Source organism: Phyllostomus hastatus, unplaced genomic scaffold, assembly GCF_019186645.2.
Source record: "Phyllostomus hastatus isolate PE091 unplaced genomic scaffold, TTU_PhHast_1.1 phas_scaffold_345, whole genome shotgun sequence".
NCBI lineage: Eukaryota > Metazoa > Chordata > Mammalia > Chiroptera > Phyllostomidae > Phyllostomus > Phyllostomus hastatus.
Window position 1 is genome coordinate 17,911,138 of NW_025334024.1, and position 25,638 is coordinate 17,936,775.

Consider the following 25,638-nt stretch of genomic DNA (forward strand, 5'->3'; position numbering starts at 1 on the left):
CCAGTAGTAGGCAGGCACTGGCATGGCCACTCCCCCTCTGCTCGGACGCCCTTGGGCCACCTCTGAAGGGGCCGCGAGGCTTCTACAGCCCCTCCTCAATACCAAGAACCCTCTCCTCAAACCCGAGTTCACTGTTCTTATACCCACAGGCCTGACAACAGTGTTCCGGGGGTCAAGTAAGGGAACAAGGGAATAAGACAGGAACCTAGGAGAGCTTCCTAGGGGAGGTACATGTTGATGGAGAAATGGGAACGACCTTAAGGCAGATAGGTGTGAGTGCCCTTCATCCTGAAAGTTCCTCCCTGCTTTCAGGGATGTCTCTTGGGTCCACCTTCAAGGTTCTTCATCCCCTTATTGTCCGACTCTGGCCTGAGGGGCCAGTCATTTAACAAACATTTAAACTTTTTTTATTACTTTTAGAGAAAGGAAGGGAGGGGAAAAGAGAAGAAACATTAACGTGTGGTTGCCTCTGGAGCGCACCCTACTGGGAACTCGGCCTGGAATCAAACCGGTGACCCTTCGCCAGGCCAGCCAAGGTTCATTTAACAAACGTTCAAAGAACGCCTTCTCGCCAGCGCCGTGGGCACTCGGCAGGGCACTCCTGGGGCCAACGTGCAACGGGGGATGCAGTCGCGTCCTCGGGAGGTTCCGAAACGAAGTGAACTGAGCCAGGATAGAAGCAACTCTGGGCACGCGAGCGCCCGCTCAGACTAAGGGGCAGACTGCCCGGAGGAAGATGCCCGAAGATACGCCAGGCTCAGTTTCAGACCGGTCTTCAGTGCCCCCGAGAACCAGCCTTGGTCCAGCACGCTACGGCTCGCACCGCCCAGCGTCACCTTCCCTGCGCCGTTCCTGGAACTGTCGCACCTTACTGAGTCCGCGAAAGGAGCACCCAGAGCCCACAGCCCCTTCCCAACCCCAGGTTGAGGACTCGGTCCCTTGCGTGTCCCCCGCGTGACCCCGTCGCCCCGCCCCTTCCCGTTCCCCGGAAGTGCTCCGTTAGCGGAAGTGCCCGCTGACAGTGTCCTGTAGCGGTTCCGCGATGGTGGGCGGCGGCGGGGGCGGCCTCCTGGAGAACGCTAACCCCCTCATCTACGAGCGCTCGGGGGAGCGGCCGGTGACCGCGGGGGAGGAAGATGAGCAGGTTCCAGACAGCATCGACGCGCGCGAGATCTTCGATATCCGCCGCTGCCGGGCGCGGGCGCGGGCGCGGGCGCGTTCTCGGGGCGCTGGGAGGGGGATTAAGTGATGGCCAGTAGTCGGTGGAGCTGTGTCAGGGCCAGGCATTCCTGGCGGAGGGTTCTGAGTGGGAAAAGGCATGGAGTCCCTTTTCCTTCACTTGCTACATTTGATTCGCTCCATCAATGACCCGGAGCATCCACTGACGCTAGAAGAATTGAACGTAGTAGAGCAAGTTCGGGTTCAGGTGAGCCAGCCCAGCGTCTAAGGGGAGCTGCTTGTTCGGAAGAGTCAGAAAGGTTCAGCTGTGCATTAAAGGGCAGTCATTCTCTTAGCTCAGGGGCTCCTCAGGGGATCTTTGGGAGAGGGGACTGTTGTGACCATTTAATGGATGAGGAAACTGAGGCCCATAGAGGTTAGACGACTTGCCTGAAGCAACAAAGAAGAGGGGCTCTGGGCCGAAAGGGCCAAGACTTCTGACATCCCACCCCCAACCAGGTGAGTGACCCCGAGAGCACTGTGGCAGTGGCCTTCACACCCACCATTCCTCACTGCAGCATGGCTACCCTTATTGGCCTGTCCATCAAAGTCAAGCTTCTTCGATCTCTTCCCCAGCGCTTCAAGGTAGGTTGGAACTGAGTGCTGGGGATGGAGCGAGTGTAGTTACCTGCCACTGAGAAGAACATGAAGAGGATGAACACGGACCTCAGAATAAGACCTGGCAAGATACCAGTTAACAGAGATGAAACTGGAGAAGCCTTTCAATGGCGTGGGGCAACAAGAATAAAGGCCTGAGCTGGAAAGTGCAGAAGAGTAGTGAGAATTGTGGCAGGGAGGGCAGTAGGGAGCTGTAGACAGGTTTGGAGCGGGGTTGGGGCATAGGCAGGCCTTTGGGTAGAAATGGAGTGGCTATGGGTGGGTTTGGGGTGTACCAGAAGGGTCAGAGTCCAGAGGCATGATTAGAAGGTGGAGAGTAGGGGAGAGAAAAGACGGAGTAGACAGGTGGTTGAGTGCTCAGGCTCTGCCTGTCTCCCTCCCAGATGGACGTGCACATTACGCCAGGGACCCATGCCTCAGAGCATGCCGGTAAGTGTGGGCTGGTGTTGAGGCATTGGCCCTGAGGCTTTCCGCTGCCATGGTGGTTTGTGGGGCAAGGGGGTGGGTGGCTGCTGGATGGGGAACTCCTCAGTGGAGGTAGCGACTTACACCGAAGCTGGACTTACGTACGTCTTGTCTGTTGACTGTGTCCCCCATTCCTGTCCTCTCCCTCTCCTAACGACACAAGGCCAGAGTGTGTCAGGCGTTACAGTACAGGAGGCAGACATGAGCAGCCAGGTGGGAGGGGTCCCAGGTGTGGACTCACGTGGTTCAGGTAGCCTGATCGAGGCTTAGGATCCTGGTAAGGGGGTGATGGGGGAGGGTGCTTTGTTGGTGGAGGTATATATATTTTACCACTCCCTCCTTCCCATCCAGTGAACAAGCAACTTGCAGATAAGGAGCGGGTGGCAGCTGCGCTGGAGAACACCCACCTTCTGGAGGTTGTGAACCAGTGCCTATCAGCACGCTCCTGAGCCTGACTTTTCATCCCTAGCCTCACCCAGGGCTCATTGCCTTGTTTTCTTGAACCACTGACAATAAAAAGCTAACATTTTGCATTTTGTAATAAACCCTTAATTTATATTCATGTCCCAGTATGTCTTAGAGTCTTTCATTTCGGGGTCACTCGGGGTTTGGGGGGGGGGCGTTCATAGTGAGTGCCTGTATTGGCCAGGTCATTTAATGAGATGCAGTTCATTTAACAAATTTTCCCCAATGGTTTGATTAAGAAAAGTTGCAGGTATGCCCCAAAATTGGAAAGAGTAGTATAGCGAACATATTTGTATATCCACCACTTGGATTCAACAGTTGTTAGTATGTTGCACCATTGGTTTTATTTATACATGTATATAATATAAATACATTTAACAGTAATCTGCAGACACAGAACCCTTTATGTCTAAGTAGTGTTTCATCCTGTGTTTCCTAAGAGTAAGCCTGTGTAAGTGTAGTACTATTATCTGGCCAAAAATATGAACAATTCTACCCTTGGCTGGTGTGTCTCAGTGGATTGAGTTCCGGCCTGCAAACCAAAGGGTCACTGGTTTGATTCCTGGTCAGGGCACATGCCTGGGTCGTGGGCCAGGTCCTCAGTAGGGGGCACTCTAGAGGCAACCACACATTGATGTTTCCCTCTCTCCCTTTCCCTCTAAAAATAAGTAAATAAAATCTGTTAAAAGAAAATGAACAATTCGTGTCATCTAATATCCTGTCATATATTAATTTCTCTAAAACATCATTGACAGTTGTTTTTTTTAATCAGGGTTCAGGCATTTGCATTTGGTTGCTATCTTCTTCCCAACCCCCTCCTTTTTCTTTTTTGATGGTGACTTTTTTGAAAAGTCCAAGTGAGTTGTCCTGGAGAAGTACCACAATCTAATTTGTTCCTTTGCTGTATTTCCTGTAAACTAGAAGTTGCTTGAGTTCAGGTTGGAGTGCAGGAATGCGAACCTTGCCCAGGGGTGCTGTATGTACCCTTTCGCATCCACCAGTAGGTGTGTGATGCCAGCTTGCCTCACTGTTGGTGACGCTCAGTCTACTCCCCTGGTCAGGGCAGTGACAACAGATTTTTCTGTTGAAAGGAAGCTGAAGCATCTCCACCAGCCCCCAAGGAGGTGTGTGTCACTCCAGGTGCTCAGGTCTGGGGCCTCTGCCTCCCCTAGTACTGTGACCAGCGCACAGTTGGTCACCAGGACAGACCCTGGGGCTTAGACCTTGGATTAGCCAGTAAGGAGATGTAATGCCTGATTCCCTGCCTTGGTTTCTTCCTCTGTGGATAAATGGGGATATTAAGACACTTTGCACTGCCTGCTGCATCCCTGCTGAGGCTCAGATGTGACTGCGCAGAGACCTCCAGAGGCCTCAGCAGGCAGCCTGGGCATTTGGCAAACCTGTTTTTGAGGGCCGGCCGACAACAGTGAGCCTGAGGAGCTTTATGGACACTAACTAGTTGGGCGATTCTTGGTCCAGCTTGGTGTGGCTGTTGCTATTCCCTATTTTGCAGGTGAGGAGATGAGCTTCTGGAATAAGTAATTTACTCCCCAATACCTTCAGCTAGGGAGTAGAGAGGAAGCTAAGCAGTTTAGCTGGTATGGCGCAGCTGGCAGGGGGCACTGTTGCCTGGATGGAAAGGCCTCTGAGCACCCCCAACCCCCAACTCCAGGAGGGAGCTGCTTGGTCACCTAGTGACCAAGATCTGACTGCTGAAGCTCAGAGAGGTGAAGCCACCAGCACATGCCACCCAGTTTCTTCATGCATTATGTGGGGATAGTCATGGCAATCACTTGGGACTGCCCTGTGGAGATTTAAAATGGATCTGGGCTCATTTCAGGTGATCTTCCAGGCATTGAACCCCCTGCCCCCCGCCCCCCCCCCGCCCACTTCCACAGATGGAGAAGCTTAGTGCTCACTCTCTCTTGAGAGAGAGGCTGGGTGATCAGCCAGGGCCCCTCAGTTCCCAGGGAGCCTTTCCAACCACCAATACCTGGCCGTAAGCTTCGCCACGTGTATACCTCTGCACTGACAGCCTTGGTTTCTCTAGGGTGTCCAACCTTTTGGCGCCTCTGCACCACACTGGAAGGAGAGTTGTCTTGGGCCACACATTAAATACACTGCAACATGTAATCACAAAAAAATCTGATAATGTTTTAAGTAAACTTACAGTTTTGTGTTAGGCTGCATTCACAACTCAATGGCGGACTGCAGATCAGACACCCCTGCGGATGAGTGTGTTCAGCTGGGTTTGGGAGGTCATGGGGGAGGCAGGTGTCACTGAGTCATTCAGCTGGCCCTCCTGGCAGTCAAGGCCATGGTGAGTGCCGGATATCAAGCTGATTGTGTCACAGCTGGCATATCAGATAGTCCCCTTGTCAGTCTTGACTCATCTGTGCCTGGCCCCTGGCTGCCTGCAGGGACACCATCTGTGAATCCTGGGATAGTGCCTAGGGATCTTTCTGGAACCCAGCTGCTGTCTGAGGACATGGGTACAGGGTGGAGGGGGGTGGCGTTCCCTAAAGCCTTCTACCAGGTGTGTCTGGCTCTGCTGTTTCTGGCCTATGACTTCTCAGGCCTCGGTTACCATGTCTGCAAAATGGGAACAACAAATCATAAGTGAGAATGACCCAGGGACCAGATGACATGTGTGAACATGCTCAGCTCTGTGGACTTTTGCCTAGCATTATGACCACAGCACGAGGGCCTGGGGCATATGAGGTACTTAGTAGGGGGCAGTGGAATGAATGAACGGAGCCTCAGAACAGAACAGAGGAACCAGGTTGTGGTGCCATTGTGTGGGGAGAGAAGAGGCTACTGAAACCCAGCCAAGTCCCCCTTGCAACATGTCACTACCAAAGGGAGGAGGTAGGGTGTGGGGTCCCACGGAGGGACGGTGGGTATGGGGAAGAGAGGAACGGCAGCTGAGAACAGAGCCGAAGCAGGAAAGAAGGAGCAGGACAGGGATTTGCTCAAACCTGGCTGTCCAACCAAGCATGAAAAACAAAACTGTTCACACGGAGATACTATACAGCAGACATGTGCCAACTACTTTATTCATATCTTATAATACCCCCAAGGAGGCATTATCCCCATTCTACACAGGAGGAAACGGAGGTGCAGCCAAGATAAATGGGCAGAGGTGAAACAGCTACTGAGTGGCAGAGCTGGGATTTGAAGGTCGGGCTGTCCAGAAAGCTGAGAGGCCCAGGAGGTGGGGGTAAGGGGTGTCTGAAGGTCGAGTCCCGGTCTTGGGTCCCAGGGCCCCTGGCCGCACTTGAGGTGAGTGTTCCTGGCTGCCAGAGAATGCCTGGGGCCTGAGTGGCCCAATGTGGATGCAGTTCCCTTGGCAATGAAGAAACACTGGGGAGGCCAAGAGCTCAGATTACCAGAGGGGAAACCCAGCCCTAATTCCTTGCATGGCTCCCTGCTGGGAAGAGCCACAGGTACCCCCCACCCCCACACTTTCCCGCCCTCCAGTCAGACATCCAGGGGCTCTTTTTAACGGCAAAGTCATGTGGATTGGAGGGGCCATGAGCAGCCCAGCCAGGATCCTGATGGGAAGTAGTTTGCTGGCTCCGGAGACTTGTGTCCTCTGACATGAGGCTCGACCCTTGGACTCCTTCTTCCCACTGGACCTCATTCAGGAAGCCAGAGCCAGCATGGGCTTGCCCAGGCCTCCAAGATCCTCCAGGCTGCATGAAGAACACAAATGGACAGGCCATCCCGCAGTCCAGCCTTTGCCTACTTTGGAGACCTCAAGAATGAGGGGGGTCTGCACAAACCCCCTAACACTCACTTAGCCAGGCCCTCCTTACTCCAAGGCCCTCTCAGATGTTGCCAAGGAAACTGATGCAGCAGCCAGAGAGCCCTACCAGGTCTCCATGACAACCTACAACAGCCCACTAGGATCCTTCCATCTATGATGTCACCTGAGCCCTGAATGGGTGCCCCCACTCCTGCCACACTTATCACAAGCAAATGTCAGAGTCTGATAGTAGGTCCCTGTCACAAAGTACTTCACAGCCTGCCTACCCCCAACCCTCACACACTCCAGATATACGAGCAAGGCGGAACAGCTCATACATCCCCAATTTATAGCTGGACACCCAGAGTCTGGGATAGAGGCAAAACCCACGAACATGGAGGCAGTTCCAGGACTAGAGACAAAGCCTCCTCATTATACTTCCCTCTGTGTGCCCGCAGCCACCCTAGGTATGAAGGGGGAGAGAGCTCTGGGAAGTGGTGACAAAGAGTGGTGGCTAAGGGCTCCCCTCAGCACCCCGCTCTGTGCACCTCCTGGATGGGAGTCTGAACCTCCAGGCCTTGCGTGTGCCCTGAACAAGCAGGTCCGGACCGGGTCTAGAGGGAAGCAGGCAGACACCGAAGGCTCTTAAAGTGGCTGGATGCAGTTCTGATCCAGTTCCTGGTCCAGGTCCACCTCGCCTTGCTCCTGCTGGCATCTGATGCCTGCCTGCCAGGATTTCACCAACTTTGGGCAACTTCCAGCCCAGAAGCAGAATGACCAGGGCCAGGGCCAGGGCCAGGTATTTTTAGCAGAGTCGCTGGCAGCTGTGTGGAGGGTGCTGGGGGGTGAGGTGGTGCTGAGTTCATCCTTTCCCTTTTCGAGGTCTGGGTCCCCACCCCAGGATTCAGGCTTGCACCTCTACCTGCAGCACACTGCCAGAGGACCTCCCTTCCTTGCCCGCTCCCCCCAAACAGCTCTTCAAGGGCCCCCAGGGGCTCATGGGGTGACATTAACCCTCATCCTGAAGGGCAGGTTCATCAGCTAGAAACTTCAACTTCCCATGGCAAGGAGGGGAGTGGGAAGAACTTGGACTTGAGGCTAGAAGCCCGATTTAGGACCCCTAAATTCTAGCTCAGACATGCGTCAGTGGGGAGTGGGTGTCAGCGGACAGAGGAAGGGTGAAGTCTGTCCAGCCTGTAAATGTTCTGCTTGCTTGGGCAACAGGCCAGGACCTGGAAAGGAGGGAAAGGAAACTTTACTTATTAAAGGGCCAGACCTAATTCTTCCCCAAAGAGCCAGCAGCCTTGGTTGGTCCCTGCCCCCACCTATGATGGCACCCTCCCACCTCGCCTCCCCATTTACACACTCCCCTACCTTCTCCCTTCTTCGGTGCCTCCCAGACAAAACACACACACACACACACACACACACACACACACACACACACACACACACACACGAGTCAGACACCGCCCCCCCCCCCTTCCTCTGCCAGTCTGCCTTGCTCCGCCCTGGAGGATGGGGCGGGGTCTCGGTGGGTGTGAGGTCCTAGGGGGAGGGTGTGGGATCCCTCCTGGGGGGAAGGGGGACAGACACGTCAGCCCGGGCTTCAGCGTGGACGGGGGCGAGTGCGGGGGCGGGCAGAGGCTTAAATAGGCGGCTCTCGGAGCCCCGACCCAGTGCGGACAGAGAAGGCAGCCGCTGTGACAACGTCGGGTAGCCTAGTCCTGGGTCTGCGATCCGAGCACGGGACCTAGTCCTGACTGTGTCTTTGTGCGAGTGGGTGAGTGTCCTGTCTGAACGGGATGGGGGTGGTCGCGCCATCAGGGTTGCCGATGGACGAGTCAGAAGGATGGGTCTCAAGCCAGGGCGCAAAGACCTTCACGACTGAGATGGGACCCCTGCAGGTCGTCGGTCCAGAGGCGCGCCCGGGGTCCAGCCTCCCTCTCCATCTCCACCGTGGCTTAAGAGCCATCCCGATTCTTCCCCAGACGGCTTCCGACGCGATGACTCTAAATGGCGGCGGAGCAGGAGGGAGCCGCCGGGAGCGCGAGCGCCGTCGGGGCAGCACACCCTGGGGCGCCGCACCTCCTCTCCACCGCCGAAGCATGCCGGTGGACGAGCGCGACCTGCAGGCGGCGCTAGCTCCCAGCGCTCTGGCAACGGCTGCGGCAGCGGGAACTCGGACCCAGGGTCCGAGGCTGGACTGGCCAGAGAGCTCCTCTGATTCGCTTAGCTCAGGGGGCAGCGACTCAGACGAGAGCGTTTACAAGGTGCTGCTGCTGGGGGCGCCTGGCGTGGGCAAGAGCGCTCTGGCGCGTATCTTCGGTGGTTTAGAGGATGGGCCTGAAGCCGAGGCCACAGGTAAGGAAGGGGCTGGGACTATTCAAAGGAGGGGAGATCCCAGGGTTAGGACTAGGGGCTACAGGGGTGGGGACCTGGGATAAAAGCGGCAAATAGCAAGGGATTCTGAAGGCACTTTCAGAAACATGCCTCTGTCTACCTGTTTCACAGTTGGGGAAATTAAAGGAGCAGGGACCCTTGGTAGAGGAAGAAATGCTGAGAAGGCCAGGGGCATACATATGGCTACTCTAGGACGGAGCAGAACATTTCTTCCTGCCAGGACAGACAGGAACAAAGCCAGAGGGGGTTTCCAGGAAAGGCATCTTAGGTGATGAAGGTCTGCGGAGGATGTGACTGTCATTATTCTCACTCAGAACACCATGGTCAGAACTACCCTGGGGCCCAGGCAACAGGTGGGCAGGGAGCACAGGACTGGCCACCCAGGACGCTGCCAGCTTGGGGGAGGGGTGTCTAGGTGGAGGCCAGGCACAGCTACCCCCCTCCCCCCCACCCCCATCACTTCTGTTGTCCTATAGCAGCCACCAGTGGACAGGAAGGTTTGGGGGTGGGGGGTGGCTCTGGGGAGGAGTTGGGGAGTGAGGCCAGAATAGGAAAGCTGGTGTGTGTGTGGTGGGGGCGGGGGGAAGCTTTTGGCAGCCAGCAAGTGAACCTAACTACTGGTCTCCTGTCCAGGGCACACATATGATCGCTCCATCATGGTGGATGGAGAAGAGGCGTCGCTCATGGTCTATGATATCTGGGAGCAGGTAGGATGCAGGCTGAGACCCAGGGCAGGGTGGGAGGGGTGAGCTGGGAGCAGGGGCCTGCTGGGAGTAACAACCTTGGAGCTGGGGCCTGAGGCCTGTTGTGTAGATGTGTGTGTATGTGTTCTTTAGGATGGGGGCCACTGGCTACCTGGCCACTGCATGGCCATGGGGGATGCATACGTCATCGTGTACTCAGTGACAGACAAGGGCAGCTTCGAGAAGGCCTCAGAGCTGCGGGTCCAGCTGCGGCGGGCACGGCAGACAGACGACGTGCCCATCATCCTAGTGGGCAACAAGAGCGACCTGGTGCGCTCTCGTGAGGTCTCCCTGGATGGTGAGCCGGGAGCGGGACCGAAAGGGAGGGGGATCCTGGCCGGGCTGTGGTCAGCTCAGTCTTGACTCTGAATCCCTGGGGATGGTCATCAGTGGCTAAAAATGTCCAGGAAGAAAACTTGGAGGGGGAGGGGAGCGCTTCTTCCCACAGGACTTCTAAAACCTGAGAGTGCCAGGGAAGGACCAAATGTGCTAGGAGGGGTGGAGGCTGCGGGGTCATCTCAGGGTCCTCTCGTCCTCTGACCTGACAGATGAGGGGTGAGGAGAGTGCATGGAATTAGGGCAGGACATCAGAACCTGGATCCCAGGCCTGGGCCAGCCTCAAAGTAGACTTGCTGCTGGGGAAGACCCTCCCTTCTTGAGCTCGGTATCCTACTTTGTGGCCCCAGAACGGAGCCTCTCAGAGGTACCAAGCAGGGACTTGGTTACATTCCCACCATTCCACTGGTCATTCCTGATGACATAACATCAAACCATAATTCACTCAGCTGTCCAGCAAAGTTCTCATTCTCCTGTGTTGACCACCGGGGCGCTTCTATTTACATGTCAGACTTCAAATTATTTCAATAAATAAATCTCCTTTTGCAGGACTCTGTGAGCTCCTTAAACTTAAACACCCAGCTGGGTGACCAGCAATGCCTGGGACCCTCCATACAGGAACTGGGGTCTCTGTTTCTGCAGAGGGCCCAGCGCTCCACTGTCCCTTACCCATAGATTCCTGAGTGGCAGATGCCATGGGGTGGTCAGGATTTGGGTGGACTCTTCACCATCCCACTTTGTTTACTGGTGTGTTCTCCCCACCTACACCAGAGGGCCGGGCCTGTGCGGTGGTTTTCAACTGCAAGTTTATCGAGACCTCCGCTGCGCTGCACCACAACGTCCAGGCGCTGTTCGAGGGCATTGTGCGCCAGATACGCCTGCGCAGGGACAGCAAAGAGGCCAATGCACGTCGGCAAGCAGGTACCCGGCGGCGAGAGAGCCTCGGCAAGAAGGCGAAGCGCTTCCTGGGCCGCATTGTAGCACGCAACAGCCGCAAGATGGCCTTTCGTGCCAAGTCCAAGTCTTGCCACGACCTTTCCGTGCTCTAGGCCTCAAGGCCACGTACGGTGTTGTGCAGACAGTTGGGCAGATTGGTGGGCTGGCCCAGCAACTGCCCTAGGGGGCCTCGGGGCTGGCTCAGACTCGGGTGTACCCCACCTCATGGCCACGGACAGGCAGTGTTGCCCAGGGAGGTGGCTTCCACTGGCCATCGAGTGCAGGGCCCAAAGAGGTGCTTAGGCAGGCCCACGTGAGTCCCAAGCAGCAGCCCGAGGCCAGCCCATGGGACAGGGCTGTGTGTGGGGAGAGGACTCTGCCTTTCTCTCCAGCCCCGTGTGCATGCCCCGGAGGGTGGCTGTCCAGTGCAGTGGCTATTTGTTTACAGGCAGATTTTTGTAATAAAGTCTATTTGCTGATAGGTCAAGGCTGTGGACTCTGTGTTTCCTCATGGGTGGGCGGGGGGTAGGGGGCAGCACTGCAGGAGCAGACAGCATTTTCAGAGTTGAGGGATGGGGGCTCCCTGCCCCATCCTGGTGTGTGGCCTTGACTATCTGAATGTTGGGGCCCAGATATAGCCAGCTGAGCCAGAGGGAGCAGGAATGGGTTGGGGCCTAGTTGGGGGTCCCAGCAGCAGGGGGAGACACAAAGCTTTCCCAGGTGTTATCCAGATTCTTCTGTGCTGGGACCTGGCATTGCCCAGCTGGTTGAGGGTTCAATCACCCCTCTCTGTGTATAAGGAAAACTGAGGCTGCCCGGGAGACCATGCCTTGCTCCAGGTCTCATGTCCAAACAGGAGTCCTGGGTCTGGCCCTCTGTCTGGCTGGTGTCTCTGCCTTGCTTCCTCCAGAAAGGCTGGAAACCCACTCGGGTGGGGTGGCTGGGGTAGACTTCAAGACTCCTTGGCTTGTTAAGGGTGGAGCGAGGAAGGCATATCCTGTGGACTTAACTCTGAATGGCTCCCCACCTCCCTGCTGAGGCCGTGCTACTGAGGGGGCCTCTCTGTGAGTGGCCTGGTCCAAACACCCCATGCTCAGCATTGGCTAAGATGGTATTGGGGGGACAGGTCCCTGGAGCCCTCCCTGCCTGGAATGAGAGGCCTGGCATCTGTGTGGGAAGGTGTGCACGTTCACTGATGGAGGCGTGCCTGTCTCCACACCGCTCACGCCCAGGAAGGGGAGCCCTTGTGGGCGCAGGTGCCTGCTCTACGTATGTTGTTTCAGGAACAAGCGTCCCCATTCAGCAATGGCAGATAGGGAGCTAAAGGGCTTGTCCCTGCCACACAGGCTGAGCAGGGACAGTCTCCAGAGCTTGGGCATGGCCCGGGACAAGGCTGGGGAGTTTCTGAGAAAGTTCCAGGCCAGGGTTCATATATTCCTTCATTAGTTCAATTTATTCCTTCCACTGGGAGCCTTTACACCCTGGCTAGGGTCCTGATGCCATTGTTCAACGGCAGGAGGGGGTTTGAAGGCTGCTTCTCAGTGTATGTGACCTCTGGGACTAAACCACATGCCCCCCAGGGCAGTGTTACTGTTCAAAGCTTCTGCTGCACCCCCACCCCAACATACTTCAAGGCACACAGAAGGCATGGTTTTCTCAGAGCAAGTGAAGGTCCCAAGGCCTGAAGAAGCATCCAGCCCGAATCTTCCTGGTCCTGCCACTTACTGACTGTGTGACCCTTGGCAAGCCAGCCAACCTCTCTGTGCCTCAGTGTGTGACATGGGGATGGTGTCCTCTTCAGAACAGAGTGGAATAATGAAGTTATGTACTTAGAGCAGGCATGTAGTAGGAGTTTAATGCACGTAAGATGTCTCAACGTCTCCACACCGCACTGCTCTAGCCTGGGGTGCCCGGGATGCCCGAGTGACCCTGAGGCAGGCACTCAGCTTGCGACAGATGAGGTTGGGTGCAGCTGAGAGGTCCCGGTGCAGCCTCCGGCCAGAGAGAACCTAACCAGATATGCAGTGGGAAGGACTCAGGGGAGACCATGGGAAACTCTGAGGACAAGGAGAGACTAGAGACCTTGTGACCCTTCCCACCCTCCCGCCTTGCTCTGGACTCCCAGGCCCCAGGAGCTTCTCTTGGCTCTGCTTGGCTGCCCTCACTGGGGGAAGGGCCTCTGGACAGCCCGGCAATTCTCTCAAGGTCACCTGAGCTGGTTTCGTCTTCTCTGTCCTACTCAGAGGCAGGAAGCAGTCTATTGTCTCAGCCCTTCCAGTGTCCAGGGGCTATTGTGAGTACTTAGGGAGCCTCAGGGAGTGTCCCAGGCCACCGTCCCCCCACCCACTGTCCCACCCCACTCGTAGGTGGTCTGGAGTCCTGGACACCTAGGACAGGCCATGCACTGCTCATATGTCCTTCACGTAAAGCCTCCAGCTCCTTGTCTTAGGTCCACAAGACAGACAGGGCAGCCGAGGCTGGGCAAGGGCCAGGTCATTGCAGGGTCCCTGAGTGCTGCCCCGAAGGGGCTCACCGTCTCATGGAAGAGACAGACAATAAAAATCTGGTGTCCTCTCTGCACTGACAGAGAGAGCACCCAGCATGGGAAGGGGAGGTATTCCCAGAGCAGAACCTTGAATGAGACCAGGAGCCCAGGGGAGGTTTCCTGGAGAAGGGACTATGAGCTGAGTACTGACACCTGAGCAGGGGCCTCCCCAGACACATGAAGGGGTGGGAATGGCATCCAGTCAAAAGGAACAGAGCGGGCCAAGGTGGAGCTGCAGGTGCTGGTGTGTGGGGCAGACGTGGGGTCGAGTGTGGAGCCACAGAAAAAGCAGTCATCCCTCCACATCCACAGGGGACTGGTTTCAGGACCCTCACAGATGTCAGCATCTGTGGATGCTCAAGTCCTTGATGTAAATGGCTTAGTATTTGCATATAACCTACGCACATCCTCCTGTATACTCTCAATGATTTCTATAATATCTAATATGTTTTATAATCATCTCTAATACCTAATCTTATAATACCTGATACTTAAATCATCTTATATAACCTAACACAATGTGAATGCTGCATAAATAGCTGTTATACTCATAGCGTTGAAGGAATCATGGCAAGGAAAAAAGTCTCTGCACGTTCAGGGAGACGCACCCACTGTAGGCCTGACTACATGTCAACGACAATGTAACGATTTCTTTTTTGAATATTGTCGACCTACGGCTGGTTGAGTCTGCAGACTGCACCGTCCCAGGGGTGGAGAAGTGCTCCCTGAGCTGCGTGGAGATGGGAGGAGTGCTGGGCCGAAGATCTCCCTACCTCCTGGGGCTGGCAGTGACAGATGCTGAGCAGCCCCCAGCTCTCCAAAGTCAATGAGTAACTTGGGGGGCTGGGCCAGGGCCAGGCGCGCTGCTGTGGGCCCAGTGGTGTTTTCCACTCCTGAGCAAGCGTGGCGGGCCCGCCTACCTGCTCAAGTGTCCGCCCTTCCTGCTCAAGTGTCCGCCCTGCCCTACTCCACCCAGCCGGTCCAGCCAGCACTCCTTGGAGAAAAAAGTCTTCTCACCTGGCAGCTGGACCAAGCGAGGGAGCCAGGCTTCGGAGCCAGCAGGTGAAGGGCTGGGAGTTGGGAGGTGGGGGGTGGGCAGGGCCGAGGTGGGTATGGTGGCAGGGGAAGGAGGAACACTGCCCAGTCCTCCCAGCATCCAGGGAAGATCAGAGCAGTTGTCCACGCTCTGTGTGCCCAGCTCCATGCTGAGGGCTAGAATATGCTGAGATGAGGGCAGGGCTCCTGTCCCGAGGGGACTCCGAGTCTCCAGGATGGCAGTGGAAGGAAGAACAGTCCTGGAGACCCTGAACCAAGAGTCCTCTGTTCCAGGAAGAATTCGCCTGTGGTTAATGAATCCTCTGTGACCTTGGTCAGGCCCTGTCCTTCAGGCCTTGCTGCAACTGGAGGCAATTGTATGAAGTGACCCTCAGAGTCATCAGGGTCTTTCCAAACTTTTGTGCTTTTCAGGGCTGTTGGGAAATTACCACTTTGGGATCCACGATTTGAAGAGGCTTAGGGGGGAAGGAGACAAGGTCTGAAGGTGAAAGTTCCATGGAGATCCTTGTGGGGGTAAAAACTAAGGTGCAGCAGGGTGGCTGAGCCTAGGGGCCTTGGTGGGCCTGGCTGAGCAGCTAGACGCCGCCCTGCAAGCAATGGGGAGCCACAGGCCCTTCTAAGGGGAGGAAGAGGAGGTCAGCCTGTCATGAGGTCCCTCTGTCTATGTGTTTGGAAGGAGCTAGGCAGGGGACAAGGGTAGGAGTGTGGTGGCAGAGCTCACTTCGGTGGGATGGGGAGGGGCAGCTCTGAGAGTTGCAGGGGCAGCATAGGAGGACAGGGGACAGGAGGAGGTCTTGCCGCCAGACCCACAGTGACCAAGTAGCAGGAGGTTCAGCTGAAGAAGGAGGGACAGTAACATCCCATGGGGGTTGGGGAAGCCAAGGCCTGGGGCTGCGTGAGGGAGAAGAGGGATATTTCCTAGGGGAAGGGTGGTGGGAGGGACCTCCTGCCCACCAGTCTGGGCTGGATACTCACTGCCGTGTCCCTCAGGCCCGTCCTGACCATGGTCCCTGCCTGGTTGTGGCTGCTTTGCCTCTCCGTCCCCCAGGTGAGCTGAGCCCTGCTCCCCACTTCAGATCCTGGCTTTGGGGGTTGGCACCCTTGTGGCCCTCTCCACCTTGACCAGTTACACCGACCATGGGTGGCAGCAGTTGGGGGCAGAAGAGCAGAGCTGGCTCTAAGCCTGTTATGGGATCACGAGGGTGGCTTCATGGCTAGGTCCAGGAAACAGGCAGAAATTCCCCTCCCTGTGAGGTCCCCAGTGCCATGGCAGGAAGTCAGAGCCTGGTGACAAGACGAAAATCTTTCCACAGGCTCTCCCCAAGGCCCAGGCTGCAGAGCTGCATGTGGAAGTCCCAGAAAACTATGGTGGAAATTTCCCTTTGTACCTGACCAAGGTGGGCTGCCTTCTCTTCTTCCTCTGGCTCACTCCAGAGAACCCTGCTCTCTGGAGAATATGCGGTATAGTGTGCATAACTAGAAAGATGTTAATCCCAGAAGAAAGTAGATCTTTCAGTAAAAGAAGGAAAGGAGTTTCAGGCTTTAGAAAGGAGGGCAGGGAGTATTAGGAAGCATCAGGTACAGGGGAAAGCGCTCTAGCTTTGAATCTCAGTTCTGGTATCTCCTGGCTGTGTGACCTCAGGGAAGTGCTAGCCCTCTCTGAGCCTCTGTTTTCCCACCTATAAAATACAGTCATTGGGTGGAGGGGGCACCCCCAGGCCTGGTCCTTACTCCCTTCACTTCTGTTCTTCCCCACCAGCTGCCACTACCCCGTGACAAAGCTGAGGGCCAGGTTGTGCTGTCAGGAAACTCAAACATGGCAGTTGGGGACCTCTTTGCTGTGGATCCTGACTCCGGTTTCCTGCTGGTGACCAGAGCCCTGGACCGAGAGGAGCAGGCAGAATACCAGCTACAGGTAGGGCTGGGCCCGGTGCAGGGGAAAACATCAAAGGAAGGGCGGGGCACTAACTACTCTTCCCTGCAGGTCACCCTGGAGGCTGAGGATGGACAAGTCCTGTGGGGCCCACAGCCTGTGCGTGTGCATGTGAGGGATGAAAACGACCAGGTGCCCCATTTCTCCCAGGCCGTCTACAGAGTTCAGCTGAGCAAGGGCACCAGGCCCGGTGAGTGGCCAGGGCAGCCAGGTCACAGCAAGTTCAGGTGGGCACTGATGGGAGAGCAGAGAATGAAGAGGTGGCCAGAGAGTCAGCATAGGGACACGGTGGCTGTGGTCCAATTTCTGTCCCATCCTGCACCCCTCTACTCCGCTGAGGGTCCTCCGGTGAGTCCCATCTGTGTTGGCCTCTGTTTGCCCATCTGTGAAGTGAAGTAAAAAGCTGTGGTTTACCTTGAGTCGTGACATGATGATGGATTTGGAAGGAGGGGCCAGGAAGAGACAGGGAGGCAAGGGAGGTTCTCTCATCCTCTGCATCCCTTATGGCTTGCCCTCTCCACGCACACCAGGTGTTCCCTTCCTCTTCCTCGAGGCTTCGGACAGGGATGAACCAGGAACAGCTAACTCAGATCTCCGATTCCGCATCTTGAACCAGGCCCCAGCCCAGCCTTTCCCAGACATGTTCCAGCTGGAGCCTCGGCTGGGGGCTCTGGCCCTCAGCCCCAAGGGTGAGCCTGAGCTGGGTGTGCTGGGGAGGGAGAGTCAGGGAAACCTGCAGAAGGTGGTCATAGGAGGATGGGTTGGAACTTGAGAGATAAAGTAGGAGGAAAGAACATTCTAGATGGAGAGAGTGTCAAAGCAAAAAAAGTTCATACTTGAACCATGCATGGGGCTGGAATCATGCATGGAGAGTTAAGAAATGGTGTGTATGAAGTGCCTCAGCCCTACATTCTGGAGAACTGGGCCTAAGGGACAAGGACAGGAGAGGACTGAGGGGTTGTAGCCTTGGACATTGCTGGGAGACCTTTGAATGGACAGCAAGAGAGACCTGGACCTGGGAGTTCAGACTGGAGGCGTGGTCTGAGGACAGGAAGAAAAGCCAATCATGTACCCACCCAGCCAGCCACCCACTCACTCACCTGCTCCCCAACCACATATGCAGTCCCTCTACCCAAACATCCATCCAAACTAGCTCAGCCACACACCCAAATCCCCGTCAGTCCTCCTGCTCCCCAAACTCCCATCCATCCACCTCGTCCACCATCCACTCATCCAACTGGTCATCTACTCATCTACCCATTCGTCCACGCACTCCTCCCCACTGTGCTGGTGATCCACCCATCCAGTCCCCCAATCACTCATTGTGTGGATAGATATGGAAATGACTTTGCAAACTGTCAGGTCCTGGCTGGGTGTTCACAGTGGTGCTAAAAGTCCTCATCCCTTGGTCAAGAGAGTGTCCGGAACCCCTGCCACGTGCTTGGCTTTGTGTTTGGCACCTCGCTGAGAAGGATGGCCTGAACCCCTACTCGCTAGTGCCCTGCTCACTTAGCAACCCTGCCTCTCCTAGGGAGCACTGGCCTAGACCAGGCCCTGGAGGGACCCTACCAGCTGTTGGTGCAGGTCAAGGATATGGGCGACCAGGCCTCAGGCCACCAGGCCACAGCTACTGTAGATGTCTCCATAGTAGAGAGCACCTGGGTGCCCCAGGATCCTGTCCACCTGGCGGAGAATCTCAAAGTCCCATACCCACACCACATTTCCCAGGTGAGTAAGCGCCTGTCAGTGGCTGAAGCAGCCCCATGCATGGATGGTGCAGCTGGGCCTGAGACTCATAGAAATTTGGGGGGTGGGTCTGGGGTCCCACCCTCCTCTGACCCCTCCTCCTCCTCCTGACCCCTCCTCCTCCTCCTGACCCCTCCTCCTCTCCTACCTGTGTCCTTCCCTCCACTGTCCCCCTCAGTTCTCATCATGCAGTGGGTCATTCAAGGCCCTGGGACCAGACCCGCAGCCCTTCACCTGCTATCCTCTGGCGGGTGTGGCTGTACGCTGTGACCTCCTGAGCTTGCCCCCACGGCTTCCTCCTTCCTCGGGAGAACAGCTGCCACCCCCTGCTGCTCCCTGCTGCCTTGGGGATTATCGCTCAGGCCAGGAATGTCTCAGGCCTCCTCGAGGAATAGCCTGGGGTCAGGCCCTGCCTGAGGGAAGAGAATCAAACACAGGGTGCAGGCTGGGACCGGCGCAAAGCCACCGTGGAACTGCCACAGCCACAAGTGCCCCAAACAGAAGAACCCTCTGGGCTCAGGGGTGGCAGCAACTCGCCTTGGGTCCCACAGTAACTGGGGCCCAGGGTCCCCACCTGAGAACAGTCGGACGGTAGGGCCGACGCATGCTGTTCCTGCCTCCCATCCTGGGCTGTCCTCATTTGTGTCCCCATCAGGTACACTGGAGTGGGGGGGATGTACATTATCACCTGGAGAGCCAGCCCCCTGGACCCTTCGATGTGGATGCAGAGGGGAAAGTCTACGTGACCAGGGAGTTGGACCGAGAAGCCCAGGCTGAGGTGAGGTGAGGGGGAAGCCAGGAGGGGGTGCTAAGCGGTGCTTGGTCACTGTCTGGTTGGCTCTGGGGGGTGTCACATCCCCCACAGGCACCGAGGCAGTGAAAGAGCACCCAGAAGAGCTGGAGCTGGCCACCAGAAGGGAACCCAGACCCAGGCCAGGCTGGAGCGGCCCTTGGCCTTCATCTGAAGCCCCCCACTGCCCACTATAGTACCTGCTCCAGGTGCGGGCTCAGAATGCCCGCGGTGAAGACTACACCGAGCCTCTGGAGCTGCAGGTGGTGGTGATGGATGAGAACGACAATGCGCCTCTTTGCCCCCCACGTGGCCCCCCAATCAGCATGCCTGAGCTCAGTCCCCCAGGTGGGCTATAGGCCTTGTCAGGGGCTGGGGGAGGGGTGAAGTCTTATGAACCATGGCATTTTATTCTTTGGGACAGGGCCAGCCTCAATGACCCCCACAACACACACACACACACACACACACACACGAGCTCAGGTGCAGCCCAGCACACAAGAGGAGTGGGTAAAGTAAGCCTCCAGGTGGGGCCCCGGTCCCACCCACATGGGTGCTGTCTTTCCAGGCACCAAGGTGACTCGGCTGCTGGCAGAGGACATGGATGCCCCTGGCTCCCCCAACTCCCACGTTGTGTATCGGCTGCTAAGCCCTGAGCTTGAGGAGGGCACTGAGGGGAGAGCCTTCGAGCTAGACTCCACCTCGGGCAGTGTGACGCTGGGGGCTCTCCCCCTGCATGCGGGCCAGCACATCCTGCTTCAGGTGCTGGCCGTTGACCTAGGAGGAGCAGAGGGTGGTGAGTGCCCTGATGGTGACCCTGAAGATGACCCAGGCTCCCTGCCCCTGGTGTCTCTATCCTGGCCTCCCCAACATGCCCTCCTGTGCCTCAGGTCTCAGCAGCACATGTGAAGTCACCGTCACAGTCACGGACGTCAATGACCATGCTCCAGAGTTCACCACTTCCCAGGTAAGCGGGAGCAGGGGAGGAGACCCTGGGAAGGCCCTGATGGGGGACTCATGCCCACCCAAATCTCTCCAGATTGAGCCCGTAAGCCTCCCAGAGGACACAGAGCCCGGGACACTGGTGGCCACACTCACGGCCACTGATGCTGACCTTGAGCCTGCTTTCCGCCTCATGGACTTTGCCATTGAGGCAGGGGATATGGATGGGACTTTCGGCCTGGATTGGGAGCCAGGTTCTGGTCATGTCCAACTGCAGCTCCTCAAGGTAAAGGGCTTGGGGTGGGGGAGGGGCACACAGACACTCATGTATGCACACGCCAGCCCACACGGTGACCCAGGCCCCACTGGTTCCAGAACCTCAGCTATGAGGCAGCGCCAAGTCACGAGCTGGTCGTGGTGGTGCGGAGCGTGGCACCGCTGGTGGGGCCAGGCGCGGGCCCTGGAGCCACAGCCACAGTGACAGTGCTGGTGGAGAGGGTGCTGCCACTCCCCAAGTTGGACCAAGAGAGCTATGAGGCCAGCATCCCGGTCAACTCCCCGGCCGGCTCCTTCCTGCTGACCATCCAGCCCACAGACCCCACGAGTAGGCCTCTCAGGTGAGCCAGAAGCCCAGTGCCTTCCCTGGGCAGGACCTGCCCGGTTCCCCAGGGAGGACCCTGGGCCTCAGAGGCAACTCACGTGGTCTGTGGCCTGCGGCATTCCTCAGACCTGGCTAAGCCAAGCTTGTGACTCCTTGGGGAGGACCAGGGCCGGGTGAGCTGGACAGGACACAGAGAGGGGCATTTGGACCCCAGGAGGGCACAGATGGCACCTTCCCACGCTGACTGGACTGGGCCGTCTCCAGCACCCTCACCCAGTCTGCAGCACAGACAGGCTACAGGTCCTGGTTGCTTCATGGGGCGACCTGGGACCAGTGCAGTTAAATTAGGCATCCCCAGGTTGTAAGAGTACCTTCCCCACCCATAATATCTGCGGCTCAAACCCTATCCCCCACCGTACCCCTGGAGCTGGGGAGCGAGATCAGACACCCCAGGGAACTGCTGTCACCCCCAAGTCACAGAGAGGATATAAAACTTTAGCAGGTCACATGGCCCTGGAGGTCTCTGAGCAAGACCCTGTATATCATCCCAGTGCCTTTGCCCCTCCCCATCTTCTCTGGACCTCAGGTTCTCCCTGGTCAATGACTCAGAGGGTTGGCTCTGCATCAGAGAGGTCTCTGGGGAGGTGTTCACGGCCCATCACCTGCAGGGTGCCCGGCCTGGGGACACGTACACAGTGCTGGTGGAGGCTCAGGATGCAGGTATGGCTCGGCAGCAGTGGATAGGCAGGCAGATGGACAGATGGATAGGTAGGACAGAGCTGCCTCCCTGGGACCCTTGCTGGCATCTACTCTGCCCCACCCTTGCAGGAAGGAGGGGTGAGAGGTCAGGTCCAGCGTCCCCCTCTGAAAATGCCTGGCTTCCTCTCCTCTCAGGCCACTCCTCTTGTAATCCCCCAGCCTGGCCCCTTATCCTCAGAGGGCTTCTCACAGGCTGGGAGCAGAAGTTGTGGGGCTGGTATGGAAGACTCTGAATGCCACTTTGAGGGGATGAAGAGCTGTCCCGGGGGCGGGTACGTCAGGGAGGCAGGTTTTAGCGCAGAGCTGGGCCGTCCGGTGGTGCAGTGCAGGCCCAGCACAAGTGAGCTCCTCTGCACGTGGTCAGGCCCTGGCACCAGCAGTGGGACTGGGGGGAGTGAAGACAAGCTTGGCACCCAGAAAAGCACAAAAAGAAAGATGAGGCGGCTGTTTAGATAGTGAGGAGGAGACTGGTGTGCAGATGCTGATGGTGGGAAGGGGTAGAGGAGAGGGTGGGGTGTGGCAGGGGAATCAGTAAGTGAGTCCGATGGGTGGGAAGGGATCAGCCAGGGGACTCCAGACTCACCCCGCCCTTACAAGGGCCCGGGCCAGCTCAGCACCGCCTCCTCTGCAGGTGAACCGACACTGAGCACCTCTGTGACCCTCGTGATCCACTTCCTGAAGGCCTCTTCTGCTCCAGCCCCAACTCTGGCCCTTGTGCCCACCCCACACCTCTGCACACCCCGCAATAACCATGGTGTGATTGTCAGTGGACTCGGCGAGGATGCTGACCTGCGTGATGGGCACGGTCCCTACAGTTTTGCCCTTGGTCCCAACCCCACGATGCAGCGGGATTGGCGCATCCAGGCTCTCAATGGTGTGTGGTGGGGGAAGGGTGAGGGCTGTGGCCCAGATGGAAGGGGGGCAGTGCCCAAAGAGAGATGCCCTTCCACCTCGGGGGGGGGGGGCCTGGGCCTGGAGGGAGCAGCCTCCAGAGGGCTTGCCCAAGCTAGTGATTCTGATCACCGCTTATGGTTCCAACAGGTTCCCATGCCTATCTCACCCTGGCCCTGCACTGGGTGGAGCCGAGTGAATACTCAGTCCCTGTCATTGTCAGCCGGAACGCCCAGATGTGGCAGCTCCTGGTCCGAGGTGAGGCCAAGGCTCCGGTGCAGCCTGCAGTTTCTGAGGGAACCACTGGATGCAGGGGGAGGGACTGGGTACATGTGCATGCAGGCTCACACAGACACACGCAGAGGAGCACGCACCCTCCCCACACATGAGTATATACATAGCCACAAAAAGACACATGCCAGCCAGCTGGGCCAGGTGGGGAGCTCTGGGCAGCTGGAGAGAACCCCCTGTCTCCCCCCAGCTTTTGCCTTTTTCTCTTGCTTGCCCCCAGTGATCGTGTGCCGCTGCAACAAGGAGGGACAGTGCTTGCTCAAGGTGGGCCGCATGAAGGGCATGCCCACAAAGCTGTCAGCGGTGGGCATTCTCGTGGGCACCCTGCTAGCCATAGGTAATGGGGGCTGGGCTCCTGCATGGGGAGGGGGGATGGGAAGTCAGAGCCACAGCCTCCAGATAAACGGTGCCCCTGTCCCCACAGTGCTCCCCAGGCTGGAGAAGGATCCCTCAACTCTCCTAGTCATCATGCTCTTGACTCCTGTTATAGTCACCATTGTCATCCTTGGTAGCAGCACTTACTGTGTCATTATTACACAGGGACCATATGGCGGGCTCTAGGCCATGCACAGGATCATTTCATTGAAATCACCCCAAAACCCTGTGAGGTAGATCCCTGCCTCCCCTCATTTTCCAGATAAGGTCCCTGATGCTCAGAGAGGTTAAATAACTTGTCTAAGGCTACACAGCCAGGGTGTGGCAGAGCCCGGGTCTTTCTAGCTGAAGTCCTTCAATCCAAGCCTCCCTTTCCATCCCCCTCTATTCTTTAGCCCTCCCTAAATTTTTTCCTGGTTGGTTTCCTCGGCTGATTCTAGCACAATGTACACTACTATGTGCCTTTTCTCAGAGGCCCGTGGAGACAACTCATTGGCTCCCAGATGACCCCCACCCATACTGTTCCTCAGAGAAGGGAACCTTAGAGGCGGGGGAGTTCTGGGTGGCCTCAAGTGGGCGGGGCTTGGTGAGAGGTGAACAAGCCAAGCAGTCAGGCTTCTTCAGGAACCAGGACCTCGGTCAAGCCAGCTCCGCCTTGGGGATGCTGTGTGGGCAACTTTGCTTCCTCCCTAAACCAATGCCAATAGCAGGGAGTCCCTGGTGATGGACAAGTCCCACAGCCCCTTCTGAAGGCTGAACCATCCCTCTCGGGCCCTTCAGGCATCTTCCTCATCCTCATCTTCACCCACTTGACTCTGGCGAGGAAGAAGGACCTGGATCAACCAGGGGACAATGTGCCCCTGAAGGCAGCGGTTTGAGTGGTCCAGGCAGCGCCAGCTCAGAGGGTGGACTCTGACTCCATCTGCATCTACCGGGAGAGGGCCGGGCACCACAGCTCCGTGGGAGTGAGTGAGGTTAGAGCAGAAGGCCTCCGCCTGCCCAGGGGCGAAGGCGACAGCACCAGACGTGTCCGCACTCTGACTTTACCGGCTGCCCGAGGGAGCTCTAACTTTACGGGCTGCCCAAATGGCAGCGTGTTGGTCCAATAATAAAGCCTCAGAGAGCTGGGCACAGGCCCTAAGGGACTGCTGTGCCCAGGTCCAAGTGTCCGGGTGTGTGTTTGTTACCTGTGTCCACTTGCCCCTTCATCCCTTCCCTGTCTCCTTCTGCACAGAAAGGGTCCGGGCGCTTGAGCGAAAAGGCTGGGGTCCCCTCTAGAGAAAGTCAAAGGAGCTTTATATGAGGTCTTGGTGAGATCTTGAGCAGGGTGGATTATTTCTTCCTTTTTTAAAAAAATTATTTATTTATTTATTTTTTTAAAGTTCTTTTTTTAAAGATTTTATTTATTTTTAGGGAGGGAAGGGGGAGAGAGAGAGAGAGAGAGAGAGAGACATCAATGTGCGGTTGCTGGGGGTTATGGCCTGCAACCCAGGCATGTACCCTGGCTGGGAATCGAACCTGGGACACTTTGGTTCCCAGCCCGCACTCAATCCACTGAGCTATGCCAGCCAGGGCTAAAAATAACTATTTATTTATAGAGAAAGGGGAAGGGAGGGAGAAAGGGAGGGAGAAAAAATAGATCAGTTGCCTCTCATACATTCCCTGACCAGGGACCGAACCTGCCACCCAGGCATGTGCCCTGACTGGGAATCAAACTGGTGACCTTTTGCTTTGTGAGATGATGCCCAACCAACTGAGCCACACGGGTCAGGGTAGGGTGGGTCATTTCCATGGGCATTCGGAGACCACTGGCTGCAAGCCCTGGATGGATCGACCCTGTTTTGGTGACGGTTGAGAAGGGTGTCTTTGAGAGCATCATTTCTGTGTTTGCTGGGTATCATCTTTGCTGCGGGAGGGCACCTTGTAAGTCCGTGTCTTCTGCTCATGCGTGACACACTTGTGTTCCTGCACATGAGTCACCTGCACACAGGAGTGGGTAGAGGTCTCGGTCTCAGGAGGGTCTGGGCAGGAGTCCTGAAGGCCCCATGGGGCTAGAACAGGAGAGGCAAGGCTGGGCATGAGGTCCCTCTGCTCCAGTGCTGGCCCCAACGCACCTCTGTGTTTCTCACGTGGGCTGCTCAGCACCAGGGGAGTCTGCAGGAAGTCAGAGAAGAAGGAATCACACAGAGGGACACCCAGGGTGCTATAAAACCCCCCACCCCCCAAGATTAAGCCATGGCCCTGGTGCCCTGCTGAGCCCCGACCACACCTCCAGACTGACCTCTAATCCCTGACCCTTGACAGACCCCAGATCCATGCTGATTCCTCCTCATGCCTCCATCCCAACAGTCTCTGGGGAGCCAGGGTGGACTTGCTGTTCTAGGCACCCTGAGCTGATGATGGTAAATCACGGGGAAGGGAGAAAAACAACCGTAGTGGGGCCCAGGCCCTATTTTTAGGAGATAATCTCTCCACTCCTGGCAGATTCTGTAGGATGGGGGCCAAGAGAGATGGAGCAGGCATCCTGGCTGGCCTGGGGGAGCCTGGGAGACTCAGCCAGGCTCCCCAGCCGAGGGATGGACTCTGAGGCTGATCCCAGCCATCCTGGACCCAGGCCCCCACACTGGAGGCTCTGCAGACTATTGTGGTCCAAGCAGAGCTCCCTCCCTCTCCCAGGATCCTCTTCTCGACCCGTACCCGCTGAGAAGTCTTTGGGGGTACAAAGCCCTTTGAAGGCGGCATCACATCTAACCTCCCCATCAACCTGTGAGGGTTAT

The 25,638-nt window shown here is 56.9% G+C and overlaps 3 protein-coding genes across 6 annotated transcripts; all 3 read left to right on the forward strand.

Moving 5' to 3' along the window:
- The first annotated feature begins 989 nt into the window (after positions 1-989).
- Positions 990-2,863, forward strand: CIAO2B (cytosolic iron-sulfur assembly component 2B). The gene is made up of 5 exons (XM_045818839.1): positions 990-1,178; positions 1,347-1,426; positions 1,678-1,803; positions 2,220-2,265; positions 2,653-2,863. The coding sequence occupies exons 1-5, from the start codon at positions 1,043-1,045 to the stop codon at positions 2,748-2,750; spliced, it is 486 nt and encodes a 161-aa protein (XP_045674795.1). The 5' UTR covers positions 990-1,042; the 3' UTR covers positions 2,751-2,863.
- A 5,262-nt stretch (positions 2,864-8,125) lies between these two features.
- RRAD (RRAD, Ras related glycolysis inhibitor and calcium channel regulator) lies at positions 8,126-11,413 on the forward strand. 2 transcript variants are annotated; one of them, XM_045818753.1, is made up of 5 exons: positions 8,126-8,297; positions 8,506-8,878; positions 9,551-9,624; positions 9,754-9,958; positions 10,768-11,413. In XM_045818753.1, the coding sequence occupies exons 2-5, from the start codon at positions 8,521-8,523 to the stop codon at positions 11,043-11,045; spliced, it is 915 nt and encodes a 304-aa protein (XP_045674709.1). In that variant the 5' UTR covers positions 8,126-8,297; positions 8,506-8,520; the 3' UTR covers positions 11,046-11,413. The 2 variants fall into 2 exon arrangements, with proteins under 2 accessions (XP_045674709.1, XP_045674708.1); XM_045818752.1 differs by lacking the exon at positions 8,126-8,297 and having other exon boundaries at positions 8,309-8,878.
- A 2,989-nt stretch (positions 11,414-14,402) lies between these two features.
- On the forward strand, positions 14,403-24,030 carry CDH16 (cadherin 16). Of its 3 annotated transcripts, none has more exons than XM_045819244.1 (19): positions 14,412-14,539; positions 14,945-15,017; positions 15,524-15,581; positions 15,847-15,930; positions 16,293-16,448; positions 16,518-16,656; positions 16,997-17,155; positions 17,998-18,194; positions 18,868-18,990; positions 19,200-19,350; positions 19,571-19,798; positions 19,893-19,969; positions 20,042-20,230; positions 20,320-20,561; positions 21,132-21,265; positions 21,936-22,178; positions 22,346-22,453; positions 22,707-22,823; positions 23,642-24,030. In XM_045819244.1, the coding sequence occupies exons 3-19, from the start codon at positions 15,537-15,539 to the stop codon at positions 23,737-23,739; spliced, it is 2,490 nt and encodes an 829-aa protein (XP_045675200.1). In that variant the 5' UTR covers positions 14,412-14,539; positions 14,945-15,017; positions 15,524-15,536; the 3' UTR covers positions 23,740-24,030. The 3 variants fall into 3 exon arrangements, with proteins under 3 accessions (XP_045675199.1, XP_045675200.1, XP_045675202.1); XM_045819246.1 differs by having other exon boundaries at positions 14,945-15,009; XM_045819243.1 differs by lacking the exon at positions 14,945-15,017 and having other exon boundaries at positions 14,403-14,539.
- Positions 24,031-25,638: the final 1,608 nt, after the last annotated feature.